At 46.8% G+C, this 27,390-nt stretch overlaps 2 protein-coding genes across 2 annotated transcripts; both read left to right on the plus strand.

The window, feature by feature from the left end:
• The first annotated feature begins 230 nt into the window (after positions 1–230).
• HOXC13 (homeobox C13) lies at positions 231–3,767 on the plus strand. The gene is made up of 2 exons (XM_044443242.1): positions 231–894; positions 3,511–3,767. Exons 1-2 carry the CDS (start codon positions 231–233, stop codon positions 3,765–3,767), a joined length of 921 nt encoding a protein of 306 aa, XP_044299177.1.
• Positions 3,768–16,295: 12,528 nt separating this feature from the next.
• HOXC12 (homeobox C12) lies at positions 16,296–18,663 on the plus strand. The gene is made up of 2 exons (XM_044443297.1): positions 16,296–16,860; positions 18,425–18,663. Exons 1-2 carry the CDS (start codon positions 16,296–16,298, stop codon positions 18,661–18,663), a joined length of 804 nt encoding a protein of 267 aa, XP_044299232.1.
• The last annotated feature ends 8,727 nt before the right edge of the window (positions 18,664–27,390 follow it).

Genomic DNA, 27,390 nt, shown 5'->3' on the forward strand with positions numbered 1-27,390 from the left:
CGTTCTCTTCCCAAAGCCAAGAGAGACAAGGTGATAGGACTGGAGGCGGATCACGTGCCCATGCTAACTGCAAGGAGCCCTATTTACAGGTCACGTGGCCCGGCGGATTTCTTAATGAACCGGACCCATCCCGCTGCCTCTGCGCATGCTCCTGCGTAAACAATATGTTGGGGAAATTAGGTGTCTCTCTTTGGGAAGTCGAGTTTTAAAAAGCTCAGGCAGACCATGATATGACGACTTCACTGATCTTGCATCCACGCTGGGCGGATACCTTCATGTACGTGTATGAGGAGAACCCGAATGAAAATAACCAGAATAAAATCCCAGCCATGGAAGGGCTAAGTGGGAACTGCCCAGCGAGCCACTGCAGGGATTTAATCACGCACCCGGTACTGGGTCGTCATTCCAGCACCATTGGGACTCACCAGGGTTCTGTCTATACGGATATACCTGCTCCAGATGCCTCCAGGCAGTGCCCGGCGCCACCGGCCTCTTCGAACGCCACCTTGGGCTATGGCTATCCCTTTGGAGGCAGCTACTACGGATGCCGATTGTCCCATTCCCACAACGTAAACTTACAACAGAAGCCTTGTTCTTACCACCCAGCTGAAAAATACCCCGAGCCCAGCGGCTCCCTCCCCAGCGAAGAACTATCCTCAAGGGCCAAAGAATTTGCTTTTTACCCGAGCTTTGCCAGCTCCTACCAGGCGGTCCCTGGTTATTTGGACGTATCAGTAGTTCCAGGTATCAGCGGCCACCCGGAGCCCAGACACGACGCGCTGCTTCCCATGGAAGGATACCAGCACTGGGCTCTTTCCAATGGCTGGGACGGGCAGGTCTATTGCTCGAAAGAGCAGTCACAGTCTACCCATCTCTGGAAATCACCTTTCCCAGGTAGGGTGCTCCAGATTCGACTTCTGCTCTTTCTGCTCCGGCATGATCTCGTGCATATGCTATAACCTAACCGCCCAGGTAAAATTGGCTTTGGAACGCTTGCATGGGCACGTACGGGGAAGAAGGGGAAACAAAGCAACCGGGCTGCAAACCCAGCTACATACCTTGGAGCTCCAAGGTGCTTACACAGCCAGTTTGGTAGTGGCTCTTTCTGTGTGTGTGGCCTCCTTCTCTCCCTGCGTTGGCTTACTTAGCTGGATCTCTATCTTTTGCTTTGATTAAAAAAATCTGAATCATCTAGGAACACCTAGTACCTTTTTCTCTCCTTCCCTCCCTCTCTCCTTCCCCCTCCCTCTCTGAAAGGCTGAGCTTTTCGGAAAGGTTCTGTAAATCATATTGCAATTACAGAAGTAGCTGTCAAGTGACATGAATCGTACAAATGAATCTTGTAAGAGGAGTGAGAAATAGGGCGAGAATGAGAAATAGGGCGATGCTTTTGCCTCTGGTTAGAAATCTGGAATGACTGACAGTCGGCGAGTAACCCTGAAAGCTGGAGTGCTTCGGGCTTATCTTTCCTGCCTTCCCACTTGGGGAGAGGGGAGAGAGATGAAAGAGCAACGAGCGTCAGATTTGGTCGCGGGGTCCCCACCTTGCAGTCAATATGCAGGCCCCTTAATGATCCGAAGGGATTGATGGGCGAGACGAGATTAACATCAAGTAGGGCGGGAGGGGGGTGGGAGGAATAAATAAGATGGGAGACACGCATTTATCTAGGGAATACTGGAGAGGGGATGCCCCATCAGATAGGACTGGGCTTGCCGACAATGCCTGCGCGGAGCGTTGCATGATGGGCATTCCCTCCTTCTAGGAGAAGGAATGAGAGTTTCGTGAGCCGGGCAAGAGGAGGCCTATATCCAGACGCTACTGTATGTCAGCCATACGCATCCGTGTTTGCGCTTGTAAACGTCGATGGGAGAGTGAAAAAGCCGGAGCGAGCGGCCGAGAGTCCCTCGAGGGAAGCCCGGGAAGGGTGGGCGGGGGGGAGGTCCTTGGCTTTGCTAGCGGGAGATCTAGCAGGATGAGAAAGCAGCTTTCTCCATCTCTATTGCTACCTGGGGGAAAGGTAGTCGAAGCTGGAGAGTCCGCTCCATGAGTTGTGGTCGTTCTTGAAGTAAGGTGGAGGACTTAACAGAAGACATCCCCCCACTCCCGCCCGTGCGCGGCTTGTACACACATTTCCCTTTATTCTTACTCCATTTCGTATAGCCTCGGCAGCTTATGGAAGTACCCCCCAGTTCAAAAACGCTGGTGTGTCTGCGCGCAATGCCATAATATTGTCATTGGCTCTGCCTTTAGGCCTTAATTAAAATCTCTAGGGAAAAATATGCATCGATACCCTTTGAGAATCCGAGAGAGCAGAGAAAGCACCGAGGAAGCGGCTCTTCTGAAGCAGCCGCTGAGGGTGTTTCTTCGCCAACCTGTACTGGGGCAGGGATGTTCACTTTCCTTCGGCCGGGACCCTCTCCCTACGTTTCATTTCAGGATCCTCTTGGCGTTCACAAGCGCCTCTGGTTTCTTGCCGTGTGGCTAGCCTGCATCTTGCGCTCAAAGAGCCATGGGGAAATGGATTGGGGGGGGGGGGTGATGCGCGACTGATTGCTGTTAATCATGAAGAATGAGCAGTGGGTAGACTTAGCGTCAGGGGCTATTAAGGAAAAGACTGAATGCATTAAGCATGATGAGAATGCATTGATTCTCCGGTGCGTTCTGGACGGTGTGCTTGGTTACCTTCAGGAAATTCGCAGAAGCGAGGGCCCTTTTTTGGAACGGAGCGACAAAGGATGCGGACCGCGAGGTCCGAACTCCCCCAGCCTTACCGATGCTCCTTGTGTCGCATAGACCAAGGGGTGCGGGCCGCCTGCCCCGGCACCCTTTTAGGCGCGGGCACCCCCCGCAACCCGGCCGCTTTTCCGAAGAGCTGCGGTCTAGGATGCCGACCCCTCAAGCAACAAGCGTCATTAAAGAGGTCGCCGAGGCAGGCTGGCGAAACCTCTCTAGCCAAAGTGGCAGAAAACACTCGGCGGGGGGGGGCGGGGTGAAGAGCGGACGGGTAGGCTCTGTCCCCCCCATTTTTGCCAATCTTGGCGCTCACAGGGAGCTGCTGCGCTTGCCATTTGCCTTCTCCGTGACTCGGTGCTCCTTCTCGGTAACAGTCTTGGGCAAACATCGCCTGGAATAGCAGCACTTACCCCCGTGCTAATATATTCATTTAATACCTTGCTCAGCCGCCGCCCCCAGTGTCCCAGCTGCGGCTTCTGCCTGCTTTTCGCCCTCACTCCTCGCTCTCTCTTGCTCCTCCGCCTCTTGCTCTCCCCCTCTTCTCCCGTATGCACCTCTTCCCTCCCCTGCTCCGGCGACCCATGCGCTCCCCTTCTTTATTTGCCTTTCTGTCCTCTCCCTAACGCCTGGAAGAGACTTTGTCCAGCTAGTTGCAAGATGCTGTTTAATGTAATAGACCCCCTATCTTTTTCTCTTTCACCCCCTTCTCCCTGTTCTGCGCTCTCTCCCTCTCGCTTCCTCTCGCCCTCTCCTCTCCCGTTCTCCTCATCTTTGCAGATGTGGTACCTCTCCAGCCAGAAGTGAGCAGCTACCGTAGGGGCCGAAAGAAAAGAGTCCCTTACACGAAAATCCAGCTGAAAGAATTAGAAAAAGAATACGCCGCCAGCAAATTCATTACCAAAGAGAAGCGAAGAAGGATTTCGGCGACCACTAATCTTTCCGAGCGCCAGGTCACGATCTGGTTTCAGAATCGCAGGGTGAAGGAGAAAAAGGTTGTTAGTAAATCTAAGACACCTCACCTGCATGCTACCTGACAAAGAAATTCTTGGGGGTGGGGACAAAATAAGGATAATGATGATGTTGATGATGATGATGATGATGATAACCAAGGGGGAGAGAAACACACAAATATTTATCTGGTAAATTTGTATAAATAAAACACGCATTCGAGCTCTTGAATTGATTTGGTTATTTAAAAACACCAAGGAGGCGTGGGGAATTAGACCGCCATCTTTGGTTTGTTCTGTCCCCTGTATTGCCGTCTTTTAACTGTGAATCCGGTTGCCCTTCTTAAACATCCATTTTGGTCTGGTTTTAAGTGTGCACATCTAACCAGGGTGGGGGGAAAGAGAGGAGGCGAGAGGGGAGGGGGAAACACCCAAACCACACAGACATGTCTCTCTTGAGAGTCCAAATGTAATTTTGTAGCTCTGTAGTATAGTCCAGCACTCTCCCTGTGCCACAGATCAAAAATGTCCCATTTCTTTCACTGTTTCTGTCTCTGAGCTTTGTTTTTTAAGAGAGAGAGATATGGTATCATATATATTATATATATGATATTATATATATAATGAAAAACATATTCACAGCAGTTCCAATAAAGTTTTTAAGAGAGAGAGATGATATCATATATATTGTATATATGATATAATAAATATATATATAAATGAACAACGTATTCACAGCAGTTCCAATAAAGAGATCCTAAATTTTTTTTGTTCCTTTGGTGGACTTAAAAGAAAAAGAATGAGAATTAAGGCTGCTAGTCTGATTGTGGTGTTGTTGCTGATGTTTTTTCTGATTTTAATCTGTCTTACTAAGACACACATCAATCGTTTCTTGTCACTTCTGCCTTCAAAATGAATAATTATGTAATTCCTAGGACACGATCCAACCAAAGACAGACATTTCCAAGTCCATTTGTTTTTGATAGAGGGAAGTCAAAGCATGTGCTTGCTTTCCCCGTTGACCTAAATGGAGTGGAAATGGCAGTCAGCACTGGCTGGTCATGCCCTTAATTATGATTTCCATTTTTTTTCTGGAATATGTTCTCACTTGGGTTGAGTTATAATAATAATTATTCTTATTTGCGTGTGTTTTCACTATCAAAGCGGAATGTTTATTCTCCATCGTCAGTATGGAAAGTGTGCGACATTGCTCTGTTTTCTATACCAGTCTCTTCGTAAAGAGCAGTCAGTGTTCTTTATCCATGTTAAAACGATCCACTTTTTTAATGTCTTGTATATGTATATAATGTGGTGTCCAAATGATATGTACTGAATGCAGAATACATTTCTTAAAAATAAATCTCTCTCTCTCTCTTTCTTTCACCCCTGCCCCGTTTTTCTACCTTGGAGAAGTGTATGCCTCAGTGAAGTTACATCTGTCTGGGTACTGGGGTGGCACAAAGAGCTTTCCCCCTTTAGGAGGCCCCAGGAGAGCTTCAAGGAAGCTTGGCCTTATGCAGATTGACCCGCAGTCCATTTTGACGTATCAAAAATAGATTGCGAGAGCTTCCCTTGTTAAATTACTTCCTCTGGAGTAATTTCGCTGGGGTTTATGGGACTACCCCGGAAGGAAACCTTTGCCAAGCATTGCAGTGCAAAGCTGATCAGTTCCCACCCAACCTGCTTCTTTAATGGCTGGATCCCATACAAGGATCCTCACTGGCCCCGTACATAGGCAGTCACGTATCTAGCGACAGAGAAGAGAAAGGAGGAAGACCATCCCTAGCCCACTGCTGCTGTAGAAAGCAAGACTGAAACCGAGGTTACCTGGGTGTTTGAGCAGTGTTCCTAGGTAGTATTGCCTACAGTGCAGGCCCTGTTGGAGGCTTTAGTGGGCTATTCAAGGGTGGAAGGCTTGATGTATAGCTACATATACATGCGTGCACATATATACACGGAAAGGCTGGAACTGGAGGAAGGTGGCACCTTGTGGCAAGGTGCTGGAGTGGGCAAGGCTGGCATTTAGAGGCCTCTCTTCATGGTAAATCATTTGCTGAAGGACCTGCAAACTGCTGGTCCTTGTCCTGCCCCAGAAATCCGTGTTTTGGAGAGTACGGTTTTTACTCGCATGGGTTCAGCTCACATGACTTTAGGACTGTAAGCTTGGGTGCAGGCCTTTTGTACAGTAAGAGTGATTTAATTTGGGGAGACTTGCTTCCAGATGAAGAAGAAGCATTGTGGAGCCCCAGGGACTGCCATCGACTCAATTTTTGGGTGGGAATGAGTCCCACAAAACTCAGTGGAGCTTTCCGGGGGGGGGGGGGACCAAGGGTAGATCAGGCTGTAACGGTCCTGATCCTAAAATCTACCGCCCCTTCTGGTTAGTGCAAACCTGCAAATGAATTGAACCCAGGCAAAAAGAGAAGCACCCTGATCAGGGAGTTTTTGACCCCTGTTGGGAGCCCTATACACTCAGTGGGACTTGCGCCTAGGGAGACATGCCTGAGAGTGTGCTCTTGATAAGGCCCCTCAACTTCCGTTTCAGCAGTATTCTTTCCACAGACAAGACTAGTCTTCCTTAGTTCTGCTCCAATTGGTTAAGCATATCATCAGCCGCAAATACTCTGAAAGCGGGGTAGGCTCAGCCAATGTGGGTTTTGTCTGCACTGACCACTGACGGGCTTATCCCCCATGCCCCGCACAAGCTCTCCTGAGAACATCCAGTCATCTCTAGGAAAGTGCAGGTGAGGGGGAAATAGGGAACTGGAGGCATCTTGTGTTTATGTATCTTGAGATGCTTTTTAAGGGTTCCATCTGCCTGCAGCATCCTTTCTAACCGGGCCCCCCTCAGATGTGTTGAACTACAGGGTGCCAAGTAGGGAAAAGTAGTTCTATCAGTTTCCTTGCTGGCCACAATCCAGTAAGGATTGTGCATTCTTCTCATTGCCTTTAAAACCTGGGGGTGCAAATTTGCCTAATTGTGACCCACCTTATGTAAGACAAAGGAGAGCCTGTCAGGGAAGCTACACAATTCCAAACAACAAGCTGCTATTTGAGCATGTTGGGCAATATCAGATGTTAGACCTACTTAGTGGAGGCCCATTGAAATGAATGGTACTTCAGTTCAACAGGGTGTCCTCGAAATAGAATTGCTCGCGTATGCTACTCATAACTTCCATCTTCTTGTTTGTTTTAAACTTGGATATCCATTAATAAATATGGCTTGTTGCACTCCAGTCTTATATCTATTTCCTTCTGAAGAAAACCTGATGAATACCAATGTCGTTCATTCCCAAGGAAGCAATCACAGACTAGAAGCATTGCAAGTGCCTAATCGAATAGTTTGCACTCCCGATAAATGCACTTCTTTGCTATTGTGCAACATCACTGATGGCCACCAGTGATATAACCTTTATGAAAGCATTCCATATATTCAGGGAATATGGATTATAATTTTATTGGATTTTTTTTCTAAAAGTAACCAAGGGAAAACAAGGGTGACATTTTCACTCTCCCCTTTTCTTCCACAAAATCCAGTACAACTAGGCCCATAATTAAGTATTTATTAGTTAACTAACTGTGAAGATCTAGATTTCTGAGACAGAGCATGCGGTTTTGTATTCTTGGTGTATTGTATTGAAGGCCTGGCAAATCACCTACGTCCCTATTGATAGCATAAAATCAAGGCTTTGAAGAGAATTTTAGTGGACACACCTTTCCTTTTCAAATATAGAAGCTACAAATATTCATCTGGGCTTGGTATTTCTTTATTTTTTAAATCAGGCAGATGATATGAAAAAATCAGTTCAAGTTTCCTAACTCATCTCCATTGGGATTTCAGGTTTGACAAAGGTGATTTTAAAATCTGGAAATATCTCTGGGCAGGTTTTCATACTGAGTCTGGGAGACCTAAAGATACCATTCTGCTCAACTCAGTTTTGATTAAGATAGAAAGTCAGGACACTCTTCAAATGGCATTTAGTCTTGTCTGGCTCAGTTTAGTGGATTATAAACCTTCGGCATTGACAAAGGAGTCATATAGAAGGGTCTCTTCATAGAGTTAGGGGTGGATACTGGAATTATAATTTTCAGTTTCCAACAGTTCGTCACCTCCCTCACCAAAGCTTCTATATTAAACAGTTTGATTAAAAATGGGGGTTTTTTATTTCAGTGAGAGAGAATCGTCATTGAAATTTTATGGGACTTAGCAGTTCTGTGCCTAACTTTGGTGGATCATGCCCACTATTGGCAAATGAGTCCCACTAATTGTTATAGGTGTGGTTTAGCATTCCTTAGCTTCAGTAATCAGATCTGCTACTGGGCAAAGTTCAGATGATTCTGTACAAGCTGATAGGGCAAAAAAACATCCCAAGCTTGGTGATTTGAAAGTAAACCCCCGGACTTCAATGAACTATGCTTATGATGGATGTGGTTAAGATTAAGCCTAAGAACACTTTTTTGGGAGGACTACCCCAAGGAAGACAATGCAGAATGTTCAGAATGAGAAGTAAAGCAACTTAATACAGAATCCTTTGTCATAAGTCCACTAATGTTGACATAAATCCACATGTTTGGCCTCTCCTGGTCAAAGTGTAGATCAGTGATTCCAAGTGTGGGTGGGGGCAGTGGAAAGATCCAAGGGGCAGTAATTGGTTGTTTTAAATTTGCAGTAGAGCAATCAACGTAATACAAGGAAAGAGGTCTGGAGACTGTAGGGCTGTTGCCCAAGACGAAAGGGGCGGCAGGTCAGAAAAGTCTGGGGACAACTGGTGCAGGTCTTCTTACATCCAAAGATTCCAATTTAACAAGATTGCATGAAAGGAGTAAAATCCAGCATAAATTCCATTTTGTGTAGATCCAAAAAAATGACTGAAATTTAAGTTAGTATACCTTAAGTCCCATTCATTTTAGTCGGACTTGTGTTGGATTTTACCTAATAACTGCTCGTTATTTCCAGCAGAAGAGTTCCCTCTTCCCCCTCCTCTTCTCTCTGAAAGAAAATACTACCTTATTAGAGAACAATATCAGACACAAAAGAAATAATTTTACCATCACGAAACTGATGGAGAAGGTCGAATTTAAAACATGCAAAATATGCATGATAGAAGTTGAATGTGATGCTTAATAGTTCAAAATCCTATATGTCTCCTCAGAAATAAGCCAGCCATGTTCAATGGGGGCTTATTCTCAGGTAAGTGTGTAAAGGATTGCTAAGAGGAAGTTCTAGTTCAATGGCTTTTTCTTAGACAAAGGCCTTCCGAAGGTAATGGGAAAATCAGGAGAAATTACAAATTAGGCAAGAACGCTAAGATCTGCCTACAGCAATGCTGAATTTCTTGGATTGAAGCTGATTGAAATTACCCTTCTGTACCGATCTGCCTGCCTGTAATCCCTATGGAAATTAATGGAGCTTGCTTTTGACTAGACAGATATAGGGGGACAGTGTTCATCTTTCTGCTAGAACTGGTTTTGCCCCATTTTGAAAACTGTTTACAATCCAAATGAAGTTAGGACCTAGATTCATTTCAAGTTAATGGGATTTTAATTCTTAACGGGGAGCTTTTTGCCCCATTAACTGAATACATGACACAATTCTAAGCCTGTTCACTTGGAAGCCAGTCCAAGTGAGTTCAGTATGCACAGAATTGCAACTGTAGTCTATGCATGGTGCCCTTTAACTTTGAATAAACATCTATTGATTTCTCTCTAAGTAAGTATGTTGACCTAGAAGGATCACAGATCTAGGTCATCCTCATATCTTCGTAGGAAACTTTCTTTGGACTATGTTGAAAAAACCACAGAGAAGCATTACGAGGCCCAGGCCCAGCCCCTGCATGGCTGGAGAGAGTAACATCTTTTTTCATCGTACCCCACTCAGTTGTCTCAACCCAGCTATTTGTGAAGCGACTTCATTGATCTATGGAATAATAACTTGAAATATTATGGCTGGAAGAGGACTCTTGGCATCTTTCACACCATTCAATAATATTCCCTTGATGAGAACCTGACCATCCATATATTACTATACAACTTCTCCATGCACCGCTGTATCACTATCACCCTATATTTATTGAACTTTCATTCACCCGCCCCACAAAAAAATCAAACATAAGAAGTAAGTCCTTTCAATGATATTCCTTTGTGCTCTGCATTAAAAGGGGATGTGACTACTGCTCTTTCTTGGCTTTTTTAATATGCTGTGAAAGAAAGAAAAGAAGAAACAACAACAATAATAAAATCCATGATCATGTTTCATATACACCCCAAGTCAAGTGGCCTTTTGTAAACATCTCCTGGTGGGAGATCTCTGTTCTGCAGAAGGCTTGCATCCCAGTGTACCGGTTGGCCTTGAAGATGACACCCAACTCTCTCTTGATTGGAATTTTACCAGAATTCATGTGGCTTCTTAGGATTACAGTCCAAAAATAGTTGTATGTAGGCAGGTTAGATGCTTATTTCAGTAGAACAGGTGAGCTACTGTTACACCTATGAAGAAACTCTGTAATATCCATTACTTTGCTTTTTAGGAAAGTAATGGGTATTCTTCCCTGTTCTTCCCCTCTTATAAAAAAATAGACTGCAGTCCAAAGGATGCATGTGTTGCTTATGATACACTCACAGGGCCATTTCCATCACCTGTTTCTCATGGCTATATAAAGTTTACTTCCTCTTGTTCTTCTTCCTCTTTTAAACTTTAACAAGTCCCTGTGATCATAAAAGAAGCACTCATGTCTCCTTAGTCTTCAGGATTTCTAGGGAGACAGAATTTGTTGGGAAGAAGTAAGGTGGGGTTGGGACAAGCAGCGGAGGAAACATTTCAGAAAAAGCAAGCAGTACGAGCATCACCCAAACATTTGGCCAGCCTGCCTACCCCTATCTACCTGTACAGTAATGGACACACTTCCACCAGAATGTTCAACCTTTTGGCCATGGAACCCCCAGTGGGTTTCAAGCAGAGAAGGTGGCCTTGATATTCTTGACCCTTCGTCCTCATCCCCAGAGGCAGTCCCTCGGAAGGGGAGTCACACTGCATGGCAGTGGACATCCTCCATTGTGCTGCGGAAGGACTGTGCCCCTCTGGTGGGCTGGTGCTGGGCGAGCGCACTGTGACTCGCTTCAGAGCTAGCCTTGACCGTGACTATGCCTATTTGACCTTGACATCACAAGCTTTGTGCATAATAATCAATAAGGGTAGAGCCTTAAGCTCTTAGCAGCCACTCAGGAGTGGCTTTTTGTCAAGGGTACCCTGCTTCTGTTTACAGATAAACAAGGTGTCATTTCAAGTCTAGACAGGCGCCCTAATGGCCGACAATAAAAGCATGAAAAGGAAGCTTCCCAGGTTTGGCCTTTTCTTCTCTTTGTATCAAGTGCTTTGAATCACATCTTAACTGTGGCCCTTTATAGTAAGAGGCACCCTTTCCACCATTTCCTAGTTATGTATCACTTACACTTGAAGATTTTTTTTTTTTTAAGTTCGTGAAATCCTTATTTGCATGCAAGGAGGAGAAAGCTGACCTTATAGCACCAAGTTGCATGCTGCAGTAACTTTGAGAACCTATGCATGTCTACTCAGAAGTAAGGCCTATTGAAGTCAGTGGGACATACTCCCAGGTAAGTGAGTAAATATTCGTTCATTCATTCATTCATTCATTCATTCATTCATTCATAGGGCCACCATAAGTTGGAGGATCTGATGACACATAACAAGAAGTGGGTAAAGGACTGGAGCTTTGTTTGCTAAATTGCTGCATTCTTGACCAACAACCGACCTTGGGGGGTGGGGTGAATAAAGTCCATCCTTTGAATTATTTTCTTAGTAACTTGCAATATGAGGTAGGGGTACACAGATACCACCCTGAAATGGTATAAACCATTCAAATGTACAAAGAAAGGACATCTTTATGGTTAAAAGTTTTTACTTGAAATGTGTTCCTACAGGAGTCAAGATGTTACAGGTTCTACAGTGAAAATATCTCGTAAGGGTCAGGAAGGAGCACTTTCAGATTTGAAATGGTAGATCTAGGAGGGTCAGATGGACGGAGGGATGGTTTCTTTGTAGATAATTCCATTTGTGAGTTTGAGGGATCTTATGAACATTGAGGCCAAAGCATTTGGCTTGGAAGTACGTCCCATTGAAATCAATTAGGTTTATTCCCATGTGTTTAAGATGAAATGGATCCCCCCTCCCAACAAAAGCACATTGCATAATAAGACAGAATATTGTGCTTGTACCTAAACAAGCAAACAACACCCCACATCCCAATGATTTAGGCATTTTCTGAGTCTTGCATCTCTGGTTCTCTGAAGATGCAGCCATCAGTTTACATAAATCCAACAGGAGAATGATAGCCTCTGCTGGCAGTGTTGGGGAAAATGTCGCTACATCATAAGCATTTAACTCTTAAGTGCACACAGGGAGAATCTCGCAACATGGCATCTGTCTCAGTATATCAAACCCCATGGATTTAATGCTAAGAAACAACACAAATTACTCCTGCTACACTAGCAGAGATGCTTTCAAGGGGATTTCCATTCTCTACCTTGCTCCGGCATTATAAGTTTCATTCTTTTATTTCCCCTTTTATCTTTCTCCTCCCTCCGTCTTTCAGAAGAAGTTTTCAGTATGCCTTATCCTGCTTCCACATACATGTAGTTCAAGCAGGACAATTTCCTCAGCCTTTCATAGTCACTGCCAGCCCAAGGACCACTTTTAATGAAGATAGCCTTTTAACCTCAAGCAAAAACTTTCCACAGGGGAAGTAAAATATATGCAATGGCAGTAGAAGGTCTAAGGCTTTTTTAAAAATATTTTTTGGTAATCGAGCTATTCAGTTGGGAAGGCAGACTTAGATTTTTTGTTTAGTTTTCTCCTTTTTTTTTTTTTTTTTTTTTTTATTTTTTTTTTTTTTTTTTTTGTGGCCTGGCAACATACTTACAAAAGAGAATTTGAGAGACTAGGTCAACTGGGTGCTAAAAGGGAGGCGGGAAATAGAATGCACTTTCCTTTTTATGTTGTGGAAAGGAATTTTCCACCAGAAGGTTAAGACCAATTGTGTTTTCTTGCAGCAAATTGACAGATTTTTCTAAATGTGTTTTAACATTATACTTTAATACTTTGGTGTGGAATCCATTTTTCAGTGGAACTATTTGACATTTTCTTATTTTAAGAGAGGCAAGTTCATACGATGTAGAGGAAGAAAGAAAGAAAGAAAGAAAGAAAGAAAGAAAGAAAGAAAGAAAGACCAGTGCAAAAGTTGAGCTCAGAGGGGGTGTGATCTGTGAGAAAGGGGATGCTAACACGCTTTATTTCAGATCTTAGAATCGCAGAAGATGCCTCTGAGCAAAGCTGTGGGAAGTGTCCGGTGGTAAGAGCGAGCTGTCGCCCCACACGCCCCCCCCCCGCCCCCAGTGAGGGTCTCCCTCGCGCGCGCGCAAGAGCCGCTGTGCTTTCAAGGCAGGCATTTGCATAAGATGTAGAACCCATTTAATACACTAGACAGTGACCTTGAACTGGCTAAAGCGCCGCCTCGGCTTGCATTGGGCTTGCTCTTTGAGCCTCCCCCGCCCGCTTTTCTTTTCTTTTCTTTTCTTTTCTTTTCTTTTCTTTTCTTTTCTTTTCTCCCTTCCAAAGGAGCTCCGATTCGCACAAGTTCCTTTGGTGCTGCAGACATACCCGCACGTCTTTAAATGCAAGGCAATGCCTTCCCGCAGGCGCGGTGGAGGGCTCTGAAACGGTTCTCCATCTGCACTTTACCTTGAGAATACATTCTGTGCACCTTTCTTTTTCCCCTCCTCCCGCCAGCTGCTTGTGCGGCTGCGGGTTTTTAATTTCTTGGAGCATCTTCGGTGGGATGGTTAAGCCAACAAACACATCCGCGAGCATGAAAAATAGTCTCCAAATCCACCCACACCCCCCCCACCGTGGAAAAGTGGCTGCTGGATACACCGCCCACAAAAGCGCGTGTGTCCCCCCCCCCCCCCCCCCCCCCCCCACTTAGTAATATCTATTATTCATGAGGAAGTCTTAGGCTCGTCTTTACAATGTTTTATTTTAAGGACTGCAGTAAAGTAATTACATTCTTTTGCAACAATAAGCGGGATGGATTTCTCTTCTCTCTTTCTCTCTTTAATAACCATCCGATTTTTCACCTTAAATGGGGATCTAATTTTGTGATAGAGAAAAATATAAAGTCTAAGCCTTTCTTCCCCCACTCTTTCTCGCTCTTTTAAACTATATTTATGTAGGAACCCGGGACATTTTTATTTTACTGTGGGTCATTGCAAAGGGTGATGAGAGCCGATGGGGAGGAGAGGAGGATGAGGATGGGCTGACCATCAGATGGAGACCTCACATTACATATCTGTGAATCTTTTCCTCAGCCCTGATTATACGGACCAGAATGTGGCACACGATTAACCAGCTTGGGTCCCATTGACGTCAATGGGAGTGATATGGTCTAACGTGTGTAGCCTCGAAGGTCAGTCGCAAGAATTATCCCCCCATTTTATATCAGGACAAAAGTGCCGGTGATCCCTACCGTGCGGGGTTGACTGTGTGCTTGTTCCGAGGGGGTGGAGGGGTCGGCGGATCGAATCTCTAATAGAGACACAGTGTGTGATGCTCTTGGATGGAAAGCCCGCGTTATTCCTAGTTATTACCCCCCTCTCCTCTCCTCCCTGCAAATGTTATTGTGCAGTGTGTGCAACCTTTTCCTGACTTGTATGGGAAGCTAAAGTTAGTCGTCCAGTATGGATGAGAGAACAAAGCCCGAGAAGCTCACGAAGCTTTATGGAAAATGTAGCATAGATCAAAACAAAGAACCATGAAAAATCCAAATTTGGGAGCAGTCCAGAGCACGTATTTGCTAGACTATAAAACTGATCCATGGTGGAAAAGCATTAGGTGATATGATCTCCGTTTAAATCACAAAGGACAAGATACTGTTCTGTCGCACCTGGAAAGGTGAAGCAATGGGCTAACCTTACACGATGACGGATTAACAGTGTTTAGCTGGAGCTGGAACGCGCCCGTTAAGGTATGCGAAGGACAGCATGTAGGTGTACATAGATAAAGGTGTTTCAGGGGCACATGGGAATGTGGAATATTAGGCAGCTGCCCCTTTAATAGAACTAGGAAATAAAAGTGTTTATTTGATTAACACGTGATTCTCCCCCTTCCTACATTGCTAGAGGAGCTGAAGTACCGAGCGTGTCGGGAGAAGGAGGAGTAGCCGTTAATGTAAAGGAAGCCTTTGGCGTAAATACGTTCTGTGGACTTTCAAGACTGCTGGGGTTTGTGCACACCAAAGTAGCATTTGAAATAGATAAATACCCCTTTCCACTGCCCGTTTTGGCTTGTTCACTTGGGGGAGCGGGACGTGCGCGTGAGTGCGTGCGTGCGTGCGAGGGGAAAATATCATTGATGATCCCTCCTGAAAATCCGTTTCTACGTATACATGAGTATATACGGTAAAATTGCCGTCGAGTCAAGCAGTCCTGGAAGTTAGCGGAGAAAATTCCTCAAATGTTCTCTTTCTGCCCTCCTCTTTTTCTTTTTCTTTTTTTCTTTTTTGCTGGGGTCGGGGGAGAAATCTTTCCTACTAGATAGCCTCGCTCTCCTTTGTTCTCTAATGCGCCGAGGTTTGATTCTTCCCAAATCCGGATCGCCTTTTAAGAGAGTCCAGCTCGGTGGAGATCGCCCGGCGGCGGCTGCCCTTTCCCCGCGGCCAGCCCTTTGGGGGGATCTCCCCCTCTCCACCCACGGACCCAGTTCGTCCAAGTACGAATTAGCGCGAACTGAAGGTCCAGCCAGACAGGTGAGATAAGGCGGGAAGGAGGTGGTGCCCCCACTTCCTTTGTTTAATCTCTCTCCTTTCGGGAGAAGGGTCATTCATTAAAAAGCCAGCGGGACTTGGCAAACACTGTATTTGCGTTTTCCTCGAGGTAAAAAGCTCAATGCCCCTCTAATTCGAAGACTCCGCTTGTTTATTTAACAAAATAAATAGGTGCGGGGGTTAGGAAAAGAGAAGCAACCCCCTGCTAAAGGTGGAAGGGTTAGAGAAATTTTTAAAACTCTTCCACCCGTATCTTCTGTAAATACGAGCCTGTTGCGGTTAGACTCATCCGTCTCCTTAAAGAGCCCGTAAACTTTATATGACACAATATCTAATAGTAATTTATTGGGAGATATTGTAAATTTCAACTGTTTTAGTTAATAAAGGAGATAATTAATGAGAAAATGGCTTAATTTTGCCAGCTGTTGAAGGGACCCTGAACGCAGCTGGGGGAAGGGTGTCATTTTTCCCCCTAACGGAAAACTATATATATTTATATATAATATTTTTTTACAATACTTTGGGCTTCTCAGGCCAGTGCTTAAAGCCGGTTGTTTTATTTTATAAAATGTTTTATGATTTTTTTAAAGCATATAAAAAACCGAAAGGCAGAACTTAATGTTTTGTTTTGTCTCAGATTGCTAAAGGTGGGTGGCACCCTTTCTCCAACGCAAGTTGGCGCTCACGTGACCCCTCCGGACCAATGGGGTGGACCTTTAGGTTTAACTATGTTTAATGTCAGATAGCAATAAACTAGAAGCTCTTGGTCAGGCCCGCGGAAATGGGCGAACATAATCTCCTTAATCCTGGGTTTGTGGGACCGCTGGTGAACATCCACACGGGAGACACCTTCTATTTCCCCAATTTCCGAACCTCCGGAGGACAGCTACCCGGCTTACCGTCTCTCTCCTACCCACGAAGGGACAATGTCTGTTCTTTGCCCTGGGCATCCTCTGAGCCGTGCAACGGATACCCCCAGCCCTACCTCAGCAGCCCCGTGTCCATTAACCCTTCCTTCAGCAGAGCCTGCGACCTAGCTAGAGTGGAAGAGAGCAAGTGCTACTATAGGGAAGCGTGCTCGGAGAACGCGCCCCTCAAAAGGGAAGAGCGGGTTAGGGACAATGCCTTGATGCCCCTCGAGGCGGGCATCCCCAATGGAATGAACGGCAGTTTCGGCAAATTTGACTATCCGGCTACTGAGGCGGTGTCCCACGACCCCCCTTCTTGCCAGTCCTTGGAGTCAGACTCCAGCTCCTCATTACTCAATGAAGGGAATAAGGGCGCCACCAGCGAGCCGTCCACAATGGTTTCCCCTATCAACCAAGGAAGCAATCTTTCCACCGGGGGTAAGAACCTGCGGCCAGGATCCGGATCGCTCAGAGCAAGGAAAAGCGGGTCGATGCGATGCCTCTTCTCTCTCCCCCTCGGCTTTCTCTCTCCTCCTCTCTCCCCTCCTCTCCCCCGGCTCCTTCTCTCCCGCGCACGCTGGCTTGGGAAGTCTGCTCGGGAGCCGCGCCGGTTGGTATAAATGCCCTGGAATTAGCAGCTGGGCTGAAGCATGTCTATTTGTGCCGAGGCCACTAGGGGTAGCCCTCAAATGCCTCGTGCTTTATTAGGTGGTGCTTCTTTTAAAAAGAAAAGCCTATAAACATGTAAATATCCCATAAAAGAGATCGCGATGGCCCAGGCAGGCAGGGAGATTCCCGTGCCTTTCGCTCTCCGCCTCACGCCCGGCCCGCCCCGCTTCCCAGCCAGCCCACTGCCTCCAGGGCTTATTGGCCGCCGGCTGCGGAGAGCGCTTGCCACAGACACGAACTGCGGCGCGGGTGCTGCTGGAGGCTGGGTGCCCTCCTTTCGGGGTGCGACCCGGCGGCGGACCGGCTGCAGGAGCCCTTGCCGAGCCAGGGCAGAGGAGCAGAGTTCAACGGCGAGTCTTTCCAAGGGCTCCTCTGCACCCTTGGGTGGGCGCCTCAGGTGCAAGGCTGGAGGATGCCAAGCTGCCCCCGAGACCCGGCTCCCGGAGCCCCGGTTCCTTTTTCCCCGCTAGCCCTTTCACAGAGAATCGCGAGAAGGCGCAAGACAAATGCCGCCTCTCCCCCGCCCCACGCCTCATCCTTCTTATAAGCTTCCCCTGACGTTCCTGCTTCACTAGCGGGCAACGCTTCCCGGAAGAAGGGGCAGTGGGGTCCCGTCCCTTGCGAGGTGTTTTTGGATCGCTTTGGCCCTTCCCTCTGTAGAATCTAGCTTTGGGACTCCAGGTAGAGGATCCTTCGTCTCTGAACTTCAGATCTACCTCTCCTAGGCTTGCTTTCCAAGTCACAGCAGCCCATCTGCTCCTTCAGTCCATGCTTAAATGCCCTTCATTCCAGCTGATGATCCTGGGGCTTTTCCCCTAACTGAACTTAAAGGGCCACTTTAGAGGGGTTGTTTGTCTTTTTCTGCTGCTTTTTAATCCATGCCTTTTCCAAAATTCCGATAGCGGGCGTGTGCATGTCTCTCTGCGTGTAAGAGGAAATGCTAGCCCTCTCCCCCGCCGCCGCCGCCGCCGCCGCCGCCGCCGCCGCCGCCACCTCTGCCCAGATCCGGGCGGTTCTGTTCGGAGACCCTCTACTGCATGACCGGTCTGCATGCGTGTCATGGGAGCCTTAGATCTTGGAATCTAAAAGGCAGATGTAGGGGGTCTTCCCCCGCCCTACTTTCTCTCGAGGCGAAAGCATCTCACCGGCTGTTTGCATGGAGAAGTGCGTCTCTCATATTCTCCAAGACCGCGGGTAAGAGGGAGGAGGGAGAGAATGCTCAGTTTTGCAACATTTCCCCTCTCCCAGGCTCTCTCCCTCCCTCCCTCCCTCTCTCCGGCTTCCTCTCTCTCTCTGTGTGTGTAAAATCTTCTTTCCATCCCGCTGTTCTTAGGTGCTCCCTGGTACCCGATGCACACAAGGTCCCGGAAAAAGCGGAAGCCCTATTCTAAACTGCAGCTAGCAGAGCTGGAAGGGGAGTTTATGGTCAATGAATTCATTACTCGCCAAAGAAGGAGGGAGCTTTCAGATCGGTTAAACCTGAGTGACCAGCAGGTGAAGATCTGGTTCCAGAACCGGCGTATGAAAAAGAAAAGACTCCTCCTGAGAGAGCAGGCCCTTTCTTTCTTTTAAAGTTCCAAGTCCATATTGGGTAACCACGGAGGCGCGCAGCCTCCACCGCGGCTGATGGTCTCGGGACACTTACCTGATATGGGTTAGATTATTTTCCTTAAAGAAGAAAATCAGTATCCTTTTCAAAAGCCCGACAGCAGGCGCGCGCGTGCGCGTGTGTATTTGTGTGTGTGTGTGAGAGAGAGTGAGACAGAGAGAGAGAGAAAGAGAGAGGGAGGGATGGAGGGAGGGAGAGTAGGAGAAATCGCTTCTCTTCTACTCTGGACCTGTTGGGGAGAGCAATCCAAATGTGAATAGACAGAACCGAACCCCGTCTCAGTCAGCTTTGTCAGCCAGTGTTGAGGAGGTTCTGAATGGACGTTTTGAGCCCGAACTATCGGAACGTCCCTTGCGCGTGTGCAGGCATTTACAGGTACAGGTTTTTCACCCTCTGGCTCCTTCTTATGTTTCCGACGGGACTTGGGTTGGCCTTGTTGTTTGGTAGACAGCCCGTTTGTCAGCGGGAAAGCATTCTTGGAAGCAAAAGTCACTGTGTCCTGTAGTATACGATCGGTTGAGTGTGTTGGGATTTTTCATTCTCTGGAGGAAGAGCTTAAGTGGATGTGGCGTTCCTCTTAAATCAGCTGTAACCATTCTTATGGAGAATGGCGAGCCAGTGTTTTATGTTTGCTAGAGTTTATTTTCACGGCAAGTGTGATGAGGAACTAAGTTCAATACCTGTAGAACAGAGGTTAGTCGGATATCTACATTCATGACAAGGAATGTCCAATATTTGGCACACCAAATATTATATATCCTATGCATATTTTATATGCATCCCAGCAGAGGAAATCAGCAGATCCTGGTGCTGTTCAGATGTTTTATGGAAAGTCGATGCAAGATGTATGCTTATTTTCGCACTCCCCGTGGCTGTGTGGGCCCACACGCTGGTTCGCAAATACACGCTTCTAAGGCTGAAATTCCCCCACACTGGTCACTACCTGGCGGAGGGGCGGGAAGCCCCCTTCTATTCCGTGGGATTGCTTTCCCGTATATGGCTGCAGAATTTAGGCCAAAGGGTCAGGACACTTTGCATCTAGTGGATTATTTCTTTAGGAATTTTCTTTATTACGTTGCCTTGTGAAAAAATGAGCATTGCAGAGAAGGCATCTTGCATTTGGGTTAATCGGACCGCCTGCATTCTCCTTGCCCCCCCCTCCCCACAACAGAATGCTTAACAATAATTTTAATTTGCGTTTTGATGATAGGCCCACTGAAGGAGTCCTTGCGCTGCTTTATGTTCTTGTGTTTATTGAAGATCAAGATGGTGGGGGGGGAGGGGGAATGCCCCTTTTCTACATTAACTATAGTAGAAGCCCCTTGGAGCTAATTAAGCTATTAATAGCTCTCCTCCACCTTCTAGGAGCAATACCTCCCAACATTAGCACTTTCTTTCATGGCTATCCTTTTCAAACTGAAGGAGCAGAGATGCCCTTCTGCACAGCCCACTATGTTTTCCATATATGTTTGAATTAAAGAAAAATGAGAAAGAGCAGTTATGTTCTCTCCAGAATAAGGATGATCTATGTTTGTGTGCGTGCACACTCCCTTTATTTTCATTCATGATTTTTCACAGGCAGTAGCTGCCGATCGCGAACTCTTACGGGGTGTGTTACCTCATTCCCACAGACACACGGAGCACAGATTCTGCTTCTGGGGATACGCAGTAATTTCTGCCATCCACTTCCACTCCGCCCTCGGCTCGACCAGCTCTGGCGTTACCTTTGCCTTAGAGAACGCCCCGGGGCCAGAGGCGAGGGCAAGGCCGCCTTCTCCATCCCCTGCGCCACTGGGTGAGCACCGCTTACCATTTCCGGAGGGAAATGACAATTCGGTGTGGTACCAGTTGCCAGGTTTGGCCATTCCTTGAGCTCTCCAGTGGCCCGCTTGGCTGTGGCGAGGTCTGGAGAGGACGGGCGAAGGCAACAGGACAAGACGAGCCCCCCCTCCACCCGCGCCCACATGCTTAAACTTAGCCGTACATTCCACTGAGACCTCCGCGCCTTTGTGGGCCGGGGCACAAAACCCCTTTCCCGTTCAGTTCTGCTGGCTTCCTAATTACACCCTTAAAATAAAAAATGAGTTGGTAATGTGCGTGCGTGGAGGGGTGGGGAGTCCAGAATGCGCCGCCACAGCAAAGTCGGGCGAGGGGGTCAAGACGGTCTCGCCGCGAGTTTCGCTACTACAAGCTTTGCTTCATTCGTTTTATATCAGAGGGGATTAATTTTATGACAAAGGCAACGTTTTCTGGGCAAGACTCAATTGTCACCACGTGCTCCTCGCGTCCCGGCGTTCATGGTCATGACCGGTGGCAGGAATGCCTTGCCTTTACGAGCTGCAAAGGATGCCGTCTAGTCCTTAAAATGCCTCTGGCCCCTCCCTCCCCCCTCCGGCCGCCTTTTCTCTCTCGGTTTGTTTCCCATGCCTATGTCAACATTCCTTCGCCTCATCCCACCCTCGCCCCGCGCCAAGGTCCTCCGGTCTGAGGGGGCCCCGCTTCGCTATCACGCTTGTGCAGGGAGGCTGTCGCCGGGCCCTGTAAAGGAAGCCTCTGCCCATTCGTCGCCCTAGGAACTCGGCCCCGAGCCTCAGCGGCGCGCAATAAACAGAAATGCTCGCGTAGGCTCACAAGTCAGTCTAGCTACATTTTTCAATTTTGTGCACTGAACTGTGTGTTCGTGGGTGCGCGTGTGTGCGTGGTGGAGCGACGGGGGACGGGAGTGAGCGTGGAGGAGCCCTGCCTAGGTCTCCAAAAGGGCACCTTGAGGTGGTGGGCGTCCGCCCAGGTTATCCGCTGCAGGGATTCCCATCTCTGGAAGCAAGCCGTCCCTGACTTCGCGGCGTCATTCGCCACTGCCTGCCACCTCTCCGCCCCCCCCCCCCCCCCGCTTTCTTGTTCGTACCGTGTTGTGTTTTGGTTCCTTTCCTTTCTCTCCCCCACCCCCTTTGGTTTTTTTTTTGGAAGAAGAAGCAGAAGTGTTTTCGATCAAAATTACGACCCTGACTGAGCCACTGAAGTGTAATATGCTGTATTTGATGAATATCTTTGTGGAAGCCTTGGGTTTGCGCAAAGAGGGACTGTCGGTGGGAAAACGTTCAAGGCGCCCGACACATCCATATTGTACTTAATTGACTTGTTCGAAGGACACATCTCCAGAGCTTCGCCCTCCCGGTCCCCCACCGCCGCGGCCTCGCCGCGCAAACCCGGGCGAGGGCTCGGCGCGCTCGGGAGAAGGAGCGCGCTTGGCCAGGCGCTTCGATTTTACGGGCCGTGTCATAACGCAGCAGCGTCGGATTGAAATCCCTTCATCCGGGAGGGGATAAAAGGAAAAGCGAGAGCGGGAGAGCGAGGAGAGAGACTGTCTTGTGAATATTTTCCGCGTCGAGAGCCATTTCTGCCTACGGTGAAGGGGAAGGCTTTTCCGCTTGGGAAGGCAGGACACCACCCACCGCCAAGGCGCTCCCACCGGGAAGCGTCTCCTCCTCGGTGTGAGATTGTCTCCTGGAAGTCGTTCTTCTCCGTGGCCCCTCCAGCGTGTGCAAAAGGGAGCTGGGGGCGGGGGGTCCCTTGGCAAAAATGAAGAAGTGTGAGAAGTTTGAATATATGCAATATTCTCTTTCGGACTGCATTGAAATATTATTCCGTGTGGATTCTGTTCGTCTTGTGTTAGTCTCCCGTGTCCGTGGCTCGGCTCCTTGCTTGTTCCTCACTAGTCTAGTTTCCCGCTGTTGTTATGCGCATCGTTCCAATATAGTCCATATGTAATGTTTCTTACCTCAAGCTATATTATATGTAGGGCCTATGCAAATGTCTGTCATAGCACGTTTCCGGCTTTATATAGTCATGTAAAAAGTTGTTTCACAATCATGATTATAATGATGATCACGATGATGAGGATGATGATAATTATAATAATAATAAATTGAATGTATTATGTGATTTCTGATAACAAATAAAATGGCTCAAACCTCTAGTCAGTAATTTACTGTCAAATGAGGAGAAATTGGCAAGGTTAATGAAAGAGTGTGGCACACCCCAGCCCACCCACCCCAAAGAAGAAAAAAAGCCTTGGAGACATAGATCATGTTTTCCTTTAAAAAATAAAAAATAAACGGATGTGTAAAATACGTTGTAAAATAGGGGATGCCTCAGAGCATGATAATGACCATAATTTTAACAAAAAGCTGAGAAGATAGGAGTAAATTAATCTCAGATGTTAGTATTTTACTAACAGTAAAATACTGTTGGGACGGTAGGAAAGGAGGAAATCTCTGGATGGACTTTCTCAGAAAGAGAATTATTATTAATGTGCATATGCCCCTTTCAAAACAGATCGATGTAAAGAATAGGCTCCTCTAGGTAAGGAGAAGAAAGAGAAACACAGATAGTGGGGCTTTGTGCACGCGATGTTTTTTTTTTTTTTTTTTTTTTTTTTCAGGAAGAGTCCATTTAATTGAAATTTACAACCCTTGAATGCAAACACGCACAACTTGGATTTGACCAGTAACCCCATATTTTATCCTTCTCATTGATCTATTTATTCTCTGTCTTGGATATCCAGCCCCCTTCTCTCTTTATCTGTCTTCCCAGGTGACTTCCCAGCGAGTCCGAGTGGTAAATTTAAATAAATTAGGATTTACATATAATGGGCTTTGAGCACCTTTCGGATCAACTAGAACGTTTAGGGGCGGCTGAAATAGTGCATTAATGCGTGGGCACACGTGCCAAGACCCTTTCCAAAGATCGATAACTGGGCCAGGAGTGGGGAGCGGCAAGCTACCCCCCTGCAGGACTCCTCACGATTCTGCTCCTAGTGAGGGGGGGCTGCGGGGGCGACGCGTGTGCGGCTCTGTGTTTGCTTTCACGGCTTCCTTTTCTCGGTTCTTGGAAAAAGGTGCGTGGCTGAGCAAAGGCCCTGGCTTCCAATGGGTGCAAAGGCATCCGAAAGGAAGGCTTCCAAGGAAACCTATCGATCCAGATCGATGATGGATTTAAGAAAATCCTCCCACTCCCCCCCGACCCCCACCCTGCGACGCCCCCTTCTGAACAGACACTATATTGACGCCTGGAAAGCGAGAGGGGAAGCTTCCGCGCTCTCTTCTGCAGGAGCCTTAAGGCGAAGTTCTGCAATCGCACGCGCCTGCAGGAGTCTCGTCCTTACGGCAGCGGGCACATGGCTGGGAACGTCTTTACGGAAATATTTGCTTGCAGGACACGTGTGCAATAGCCCGCACCGGGCATGCACACGACCCTCCCAGCTTCACCAGCCTTCCCGCATTTGCTGGTCTGTACCAGCAGCTCACTGCGTCCATCCCTCGCAGGGTCACCCACGTAAAATAGTCTTTCCCAAGGTTGAATGGCAGCTTTCGGGATCACGCATGTGGGTTGGGGGATCATGGGGGTGGTAGTCCAGTGCACCTGGAGGGCACCAGGCTGGGAGAAGGTGGCATAACCCTTCGGGTGGGAGAGAAATTGGGTGTGTGCACACCTGTGAAAAGCCATCGGAAATTCTGATCAGGAGGGGGAGGGAAACACTGTAACCCGAACCCAGAAGTTAAAGGGAGCGTTCACTGAGATCTACAGGGTGTCACTGGTGCCACGACCCTGGGGCCCTGAGGGGTGGAAGCCCCAGATGATTGTGCAATGAGGTGGTTATAACGCTGAACACTCGCGATGGAGTCGAATGCCAAATTGGAAGCAAGTTTGGCTGAGAAATCATTCCTGGTACCGATTTCCCCAGCTCCATGAACTCACAGAGGCCGCAAACGTATACCCACTTTCCTGGGAGCAAGCCCCTTTGAACTCAGTGGCACTTCTGAGCAAACATGCCTAGGGCTGCTCTCTTAAAGGGCTTAGGCAAGCTGGCTAGACCCTCTCAGTCTTTGCTTCCCCATCCCATAATTCAAAGATAACAACCCAACCTACCTTCAAGGTTGTAGGGAGGTTTAGGAAGATAATGTCTGTGAAGCTCCATGATCACTCCGAAGAGCCTACCACCCTCCTCCTCCTCCTCCTCCTCCTCCTCCTGGTATATGCTCTGTTGCACTCTTGGATGCACACTTTCTTGGAAATAGATGCCATCTGACGCAGTGGGATTTATTTCTGAGGAACAGCACAGACAGCCATGCTACATTTCAACAGGCCATCCGTTCAAGTCACACTGTTTGGTATGGGGGTACAGGTACCGCTTCTATTTGACTCATTCCCCAAAGAGCTCTCCAGAGCTGCCATTCACAGCCTGAAGATCTGTTGGAGACTTGCCCTTAGCTTCAATAGCATGTGCATATCACCCCTGGCTTTTCTACCCTCAGTAATTTGAGAGAAGTGCCCCCACCAAACGTAATTACTGCCAGTTCCACCAAGGATGTGCATTAGTGGTTAGAGAACCTCTACAGAAGTGGGTAGGATACTGGATTATAGCCAATGAGTTTGAATTGTATATAGTGGCACCAGTTGGGTAGAAAAGTGTGGATTGGTTCACCTTGAAAAGGGAATGTCTGGTTCCAAAGAAGCTCAAACACTCACCCAAATAGATAAAATTTATTTATTACCAGTGAGTGGTGGGGCAAATTGTTGCTTGCAGTAAAAGTGTGTATTGTTCATGAGCTCACAGGCTCTAGCTTCTTTTTATATAGGGATATATTTCATAGCTACAGCTTTAAAATAAATTCATTAAGAAGCAAAACATATATTTCCCCATCTCTTGAACTGCAAAGAATAATTCTGCTTTCAAGGGAAGAAAACACCCACTGCACTCATGCACACACCCTGGTAAGTAGTATTTCAGTAGTGAAAATTATTCAGAAATAAAGGGAAATATGCAAAACACATATCCTTGATCCAAAAATAATTCATGGCTTAGCTTTTTTAGTGTAGATGTGCTTCACACCAGAAAGACTGCAAGAAAATGGTTTATGTGTTATCTGGAAAAAGATGGGATTTACCCATTGGGATTGAACAAATGTATTTAATAGCAATTGTTCGGTACAAAAAGATGTTCACAAAGGATAAAACCAGAAAGCATCCACAGCAGCCCCAAGAAAAGTGCAGTGTTGGGTTTTGTTTGCTTACGTGTCTCAAGAAAGGTGCACTTGTACCAGGACAGCAGTTGACATGGTGGATTTACAAAGATTTTCTTTTCTTGTTCTTGTTTTTTTTTTACACATTACACCTCAAACTTTAACCTGTTTACAGAAGACCCAGTGAAACCCACTTTAAGTTCCAGGGAGGACAAAAATAATCATAAGGATCTGATAAAATCTGCTCAATTAATAGACAAAAGGAGAAGCAGGCTCTCCTGGATTTAAAACAAACATTTTGAAAAGTAATAATGGAGAACTATTTTAATTTTATAACACGATCTCTTCATGCAGATAAGCAAATTACAACATTCATAGGCGGGCCTGCATAGCCCCACCCACCTCTCTCTAGCCATATATTATAGTAAGTTTAGGCAGTGACATGAATTCAACATCTCTACTTCCAGAGAATTCATAGTTAGCACTACTTTGAAGCAGATAGGACACTGAAATAGTGTTTCTGGTACTTCCATGGGATGTCTTTCTTGGTGACACGTGGTCCCCCACTTGGGTGAGTAAGCCTTGGTCTTGGACTTCATGGAGAATCTGTGATGTAGCGATTTGTCTCTTGCCTTGCCTTGGCTGTTAACCTCTGTAGAGGCATTTAAAATCATCATCATCATCATCATCATCATCATCATCATCCTGCACACTTTCCCATGCTCTTTCGCTGGCATTTGGAAATTCCCGAGAGGCTGTAGAAAGTGCCAAAACAAAATAGAATAGAATAAGAACGTCAGGGTGAAAGGCATTGCAAAATGGAACTGCGCTATTTCAGGGTCGTTTGCTGGAGCATTCTTGGCGAAGTGTCATTTGGTATACACAAGCTTGCTTATTTTTGAAAAAGGATGGCAATCCCAAATACCTGGGGTCAGTCAATAGTTAAGGTAGGCATCATTAAACATGAAGATGACACCCCCCCCACACACACACACACACACACAAACACACACCTTATTTTGGTAAGGAAAATGTAAATGTAATAATGTTTGCTCTTTGATAGCATTGGGGATGGGTGCTAACTGTCACTTAATTGTTACATAATTATGTAAAAGTGATATAGCAAGAGCTCTGTTTGTAATACTCTTTGGACAAGATCCAGAGAACATTTAAAACATTAATGTTAATCATGTGATTGCTTGGACTCTGAGCAACAAGAAAAGCAATAGGCAGAATCCGGAGAGATTTGTTAATATTATCGTTATTGTAGTCGTTATTTATTTCATTTCTATACCAACCCAGCAGCTGAAAATCTCTGGGCAGTTAAGCTCATCTAAGTACTATCAATTTCAATAACTTCCCCACTGAAATGAGAGGTGTCCCAAAGTTTGCCTGGATTCTCCCTAATGAAAATCATCACAATAACATCTGGGGGAAAACAACAACAAACAACAGAAGACCCAATTTCCCCACATTCCATTTTTATTTTTGCGTTTGCCATGGGGCACAGCAGAAGTCATATTTTTGGGATGAAAAGAATGAACAGGTCAAGAGCACCGGGACAGGCCTCTCTCTCCCCGCACCGCACCAGTGCGGTTCCCTGCATACCTCCCCAGAAGGACTCCTCACCGAGTTCACTGAGACCTGCTCTTGAGTTGTAGATGCTGC

This window comes from Varanus komodoensis, unplaced genomic scaffold (assembly GCF_004798865.1).
Source record: "Varanus komodoensis strain SLA01 unplaced genomic scaffold, ASM479886v1 scaffold41, whole genome shotgun sequence".
NCBI lineage: Eukaryota > Metazoa > Chordata > Lepidosauria > Squamata > Varanidae > Varanus > Varanus komodoensis.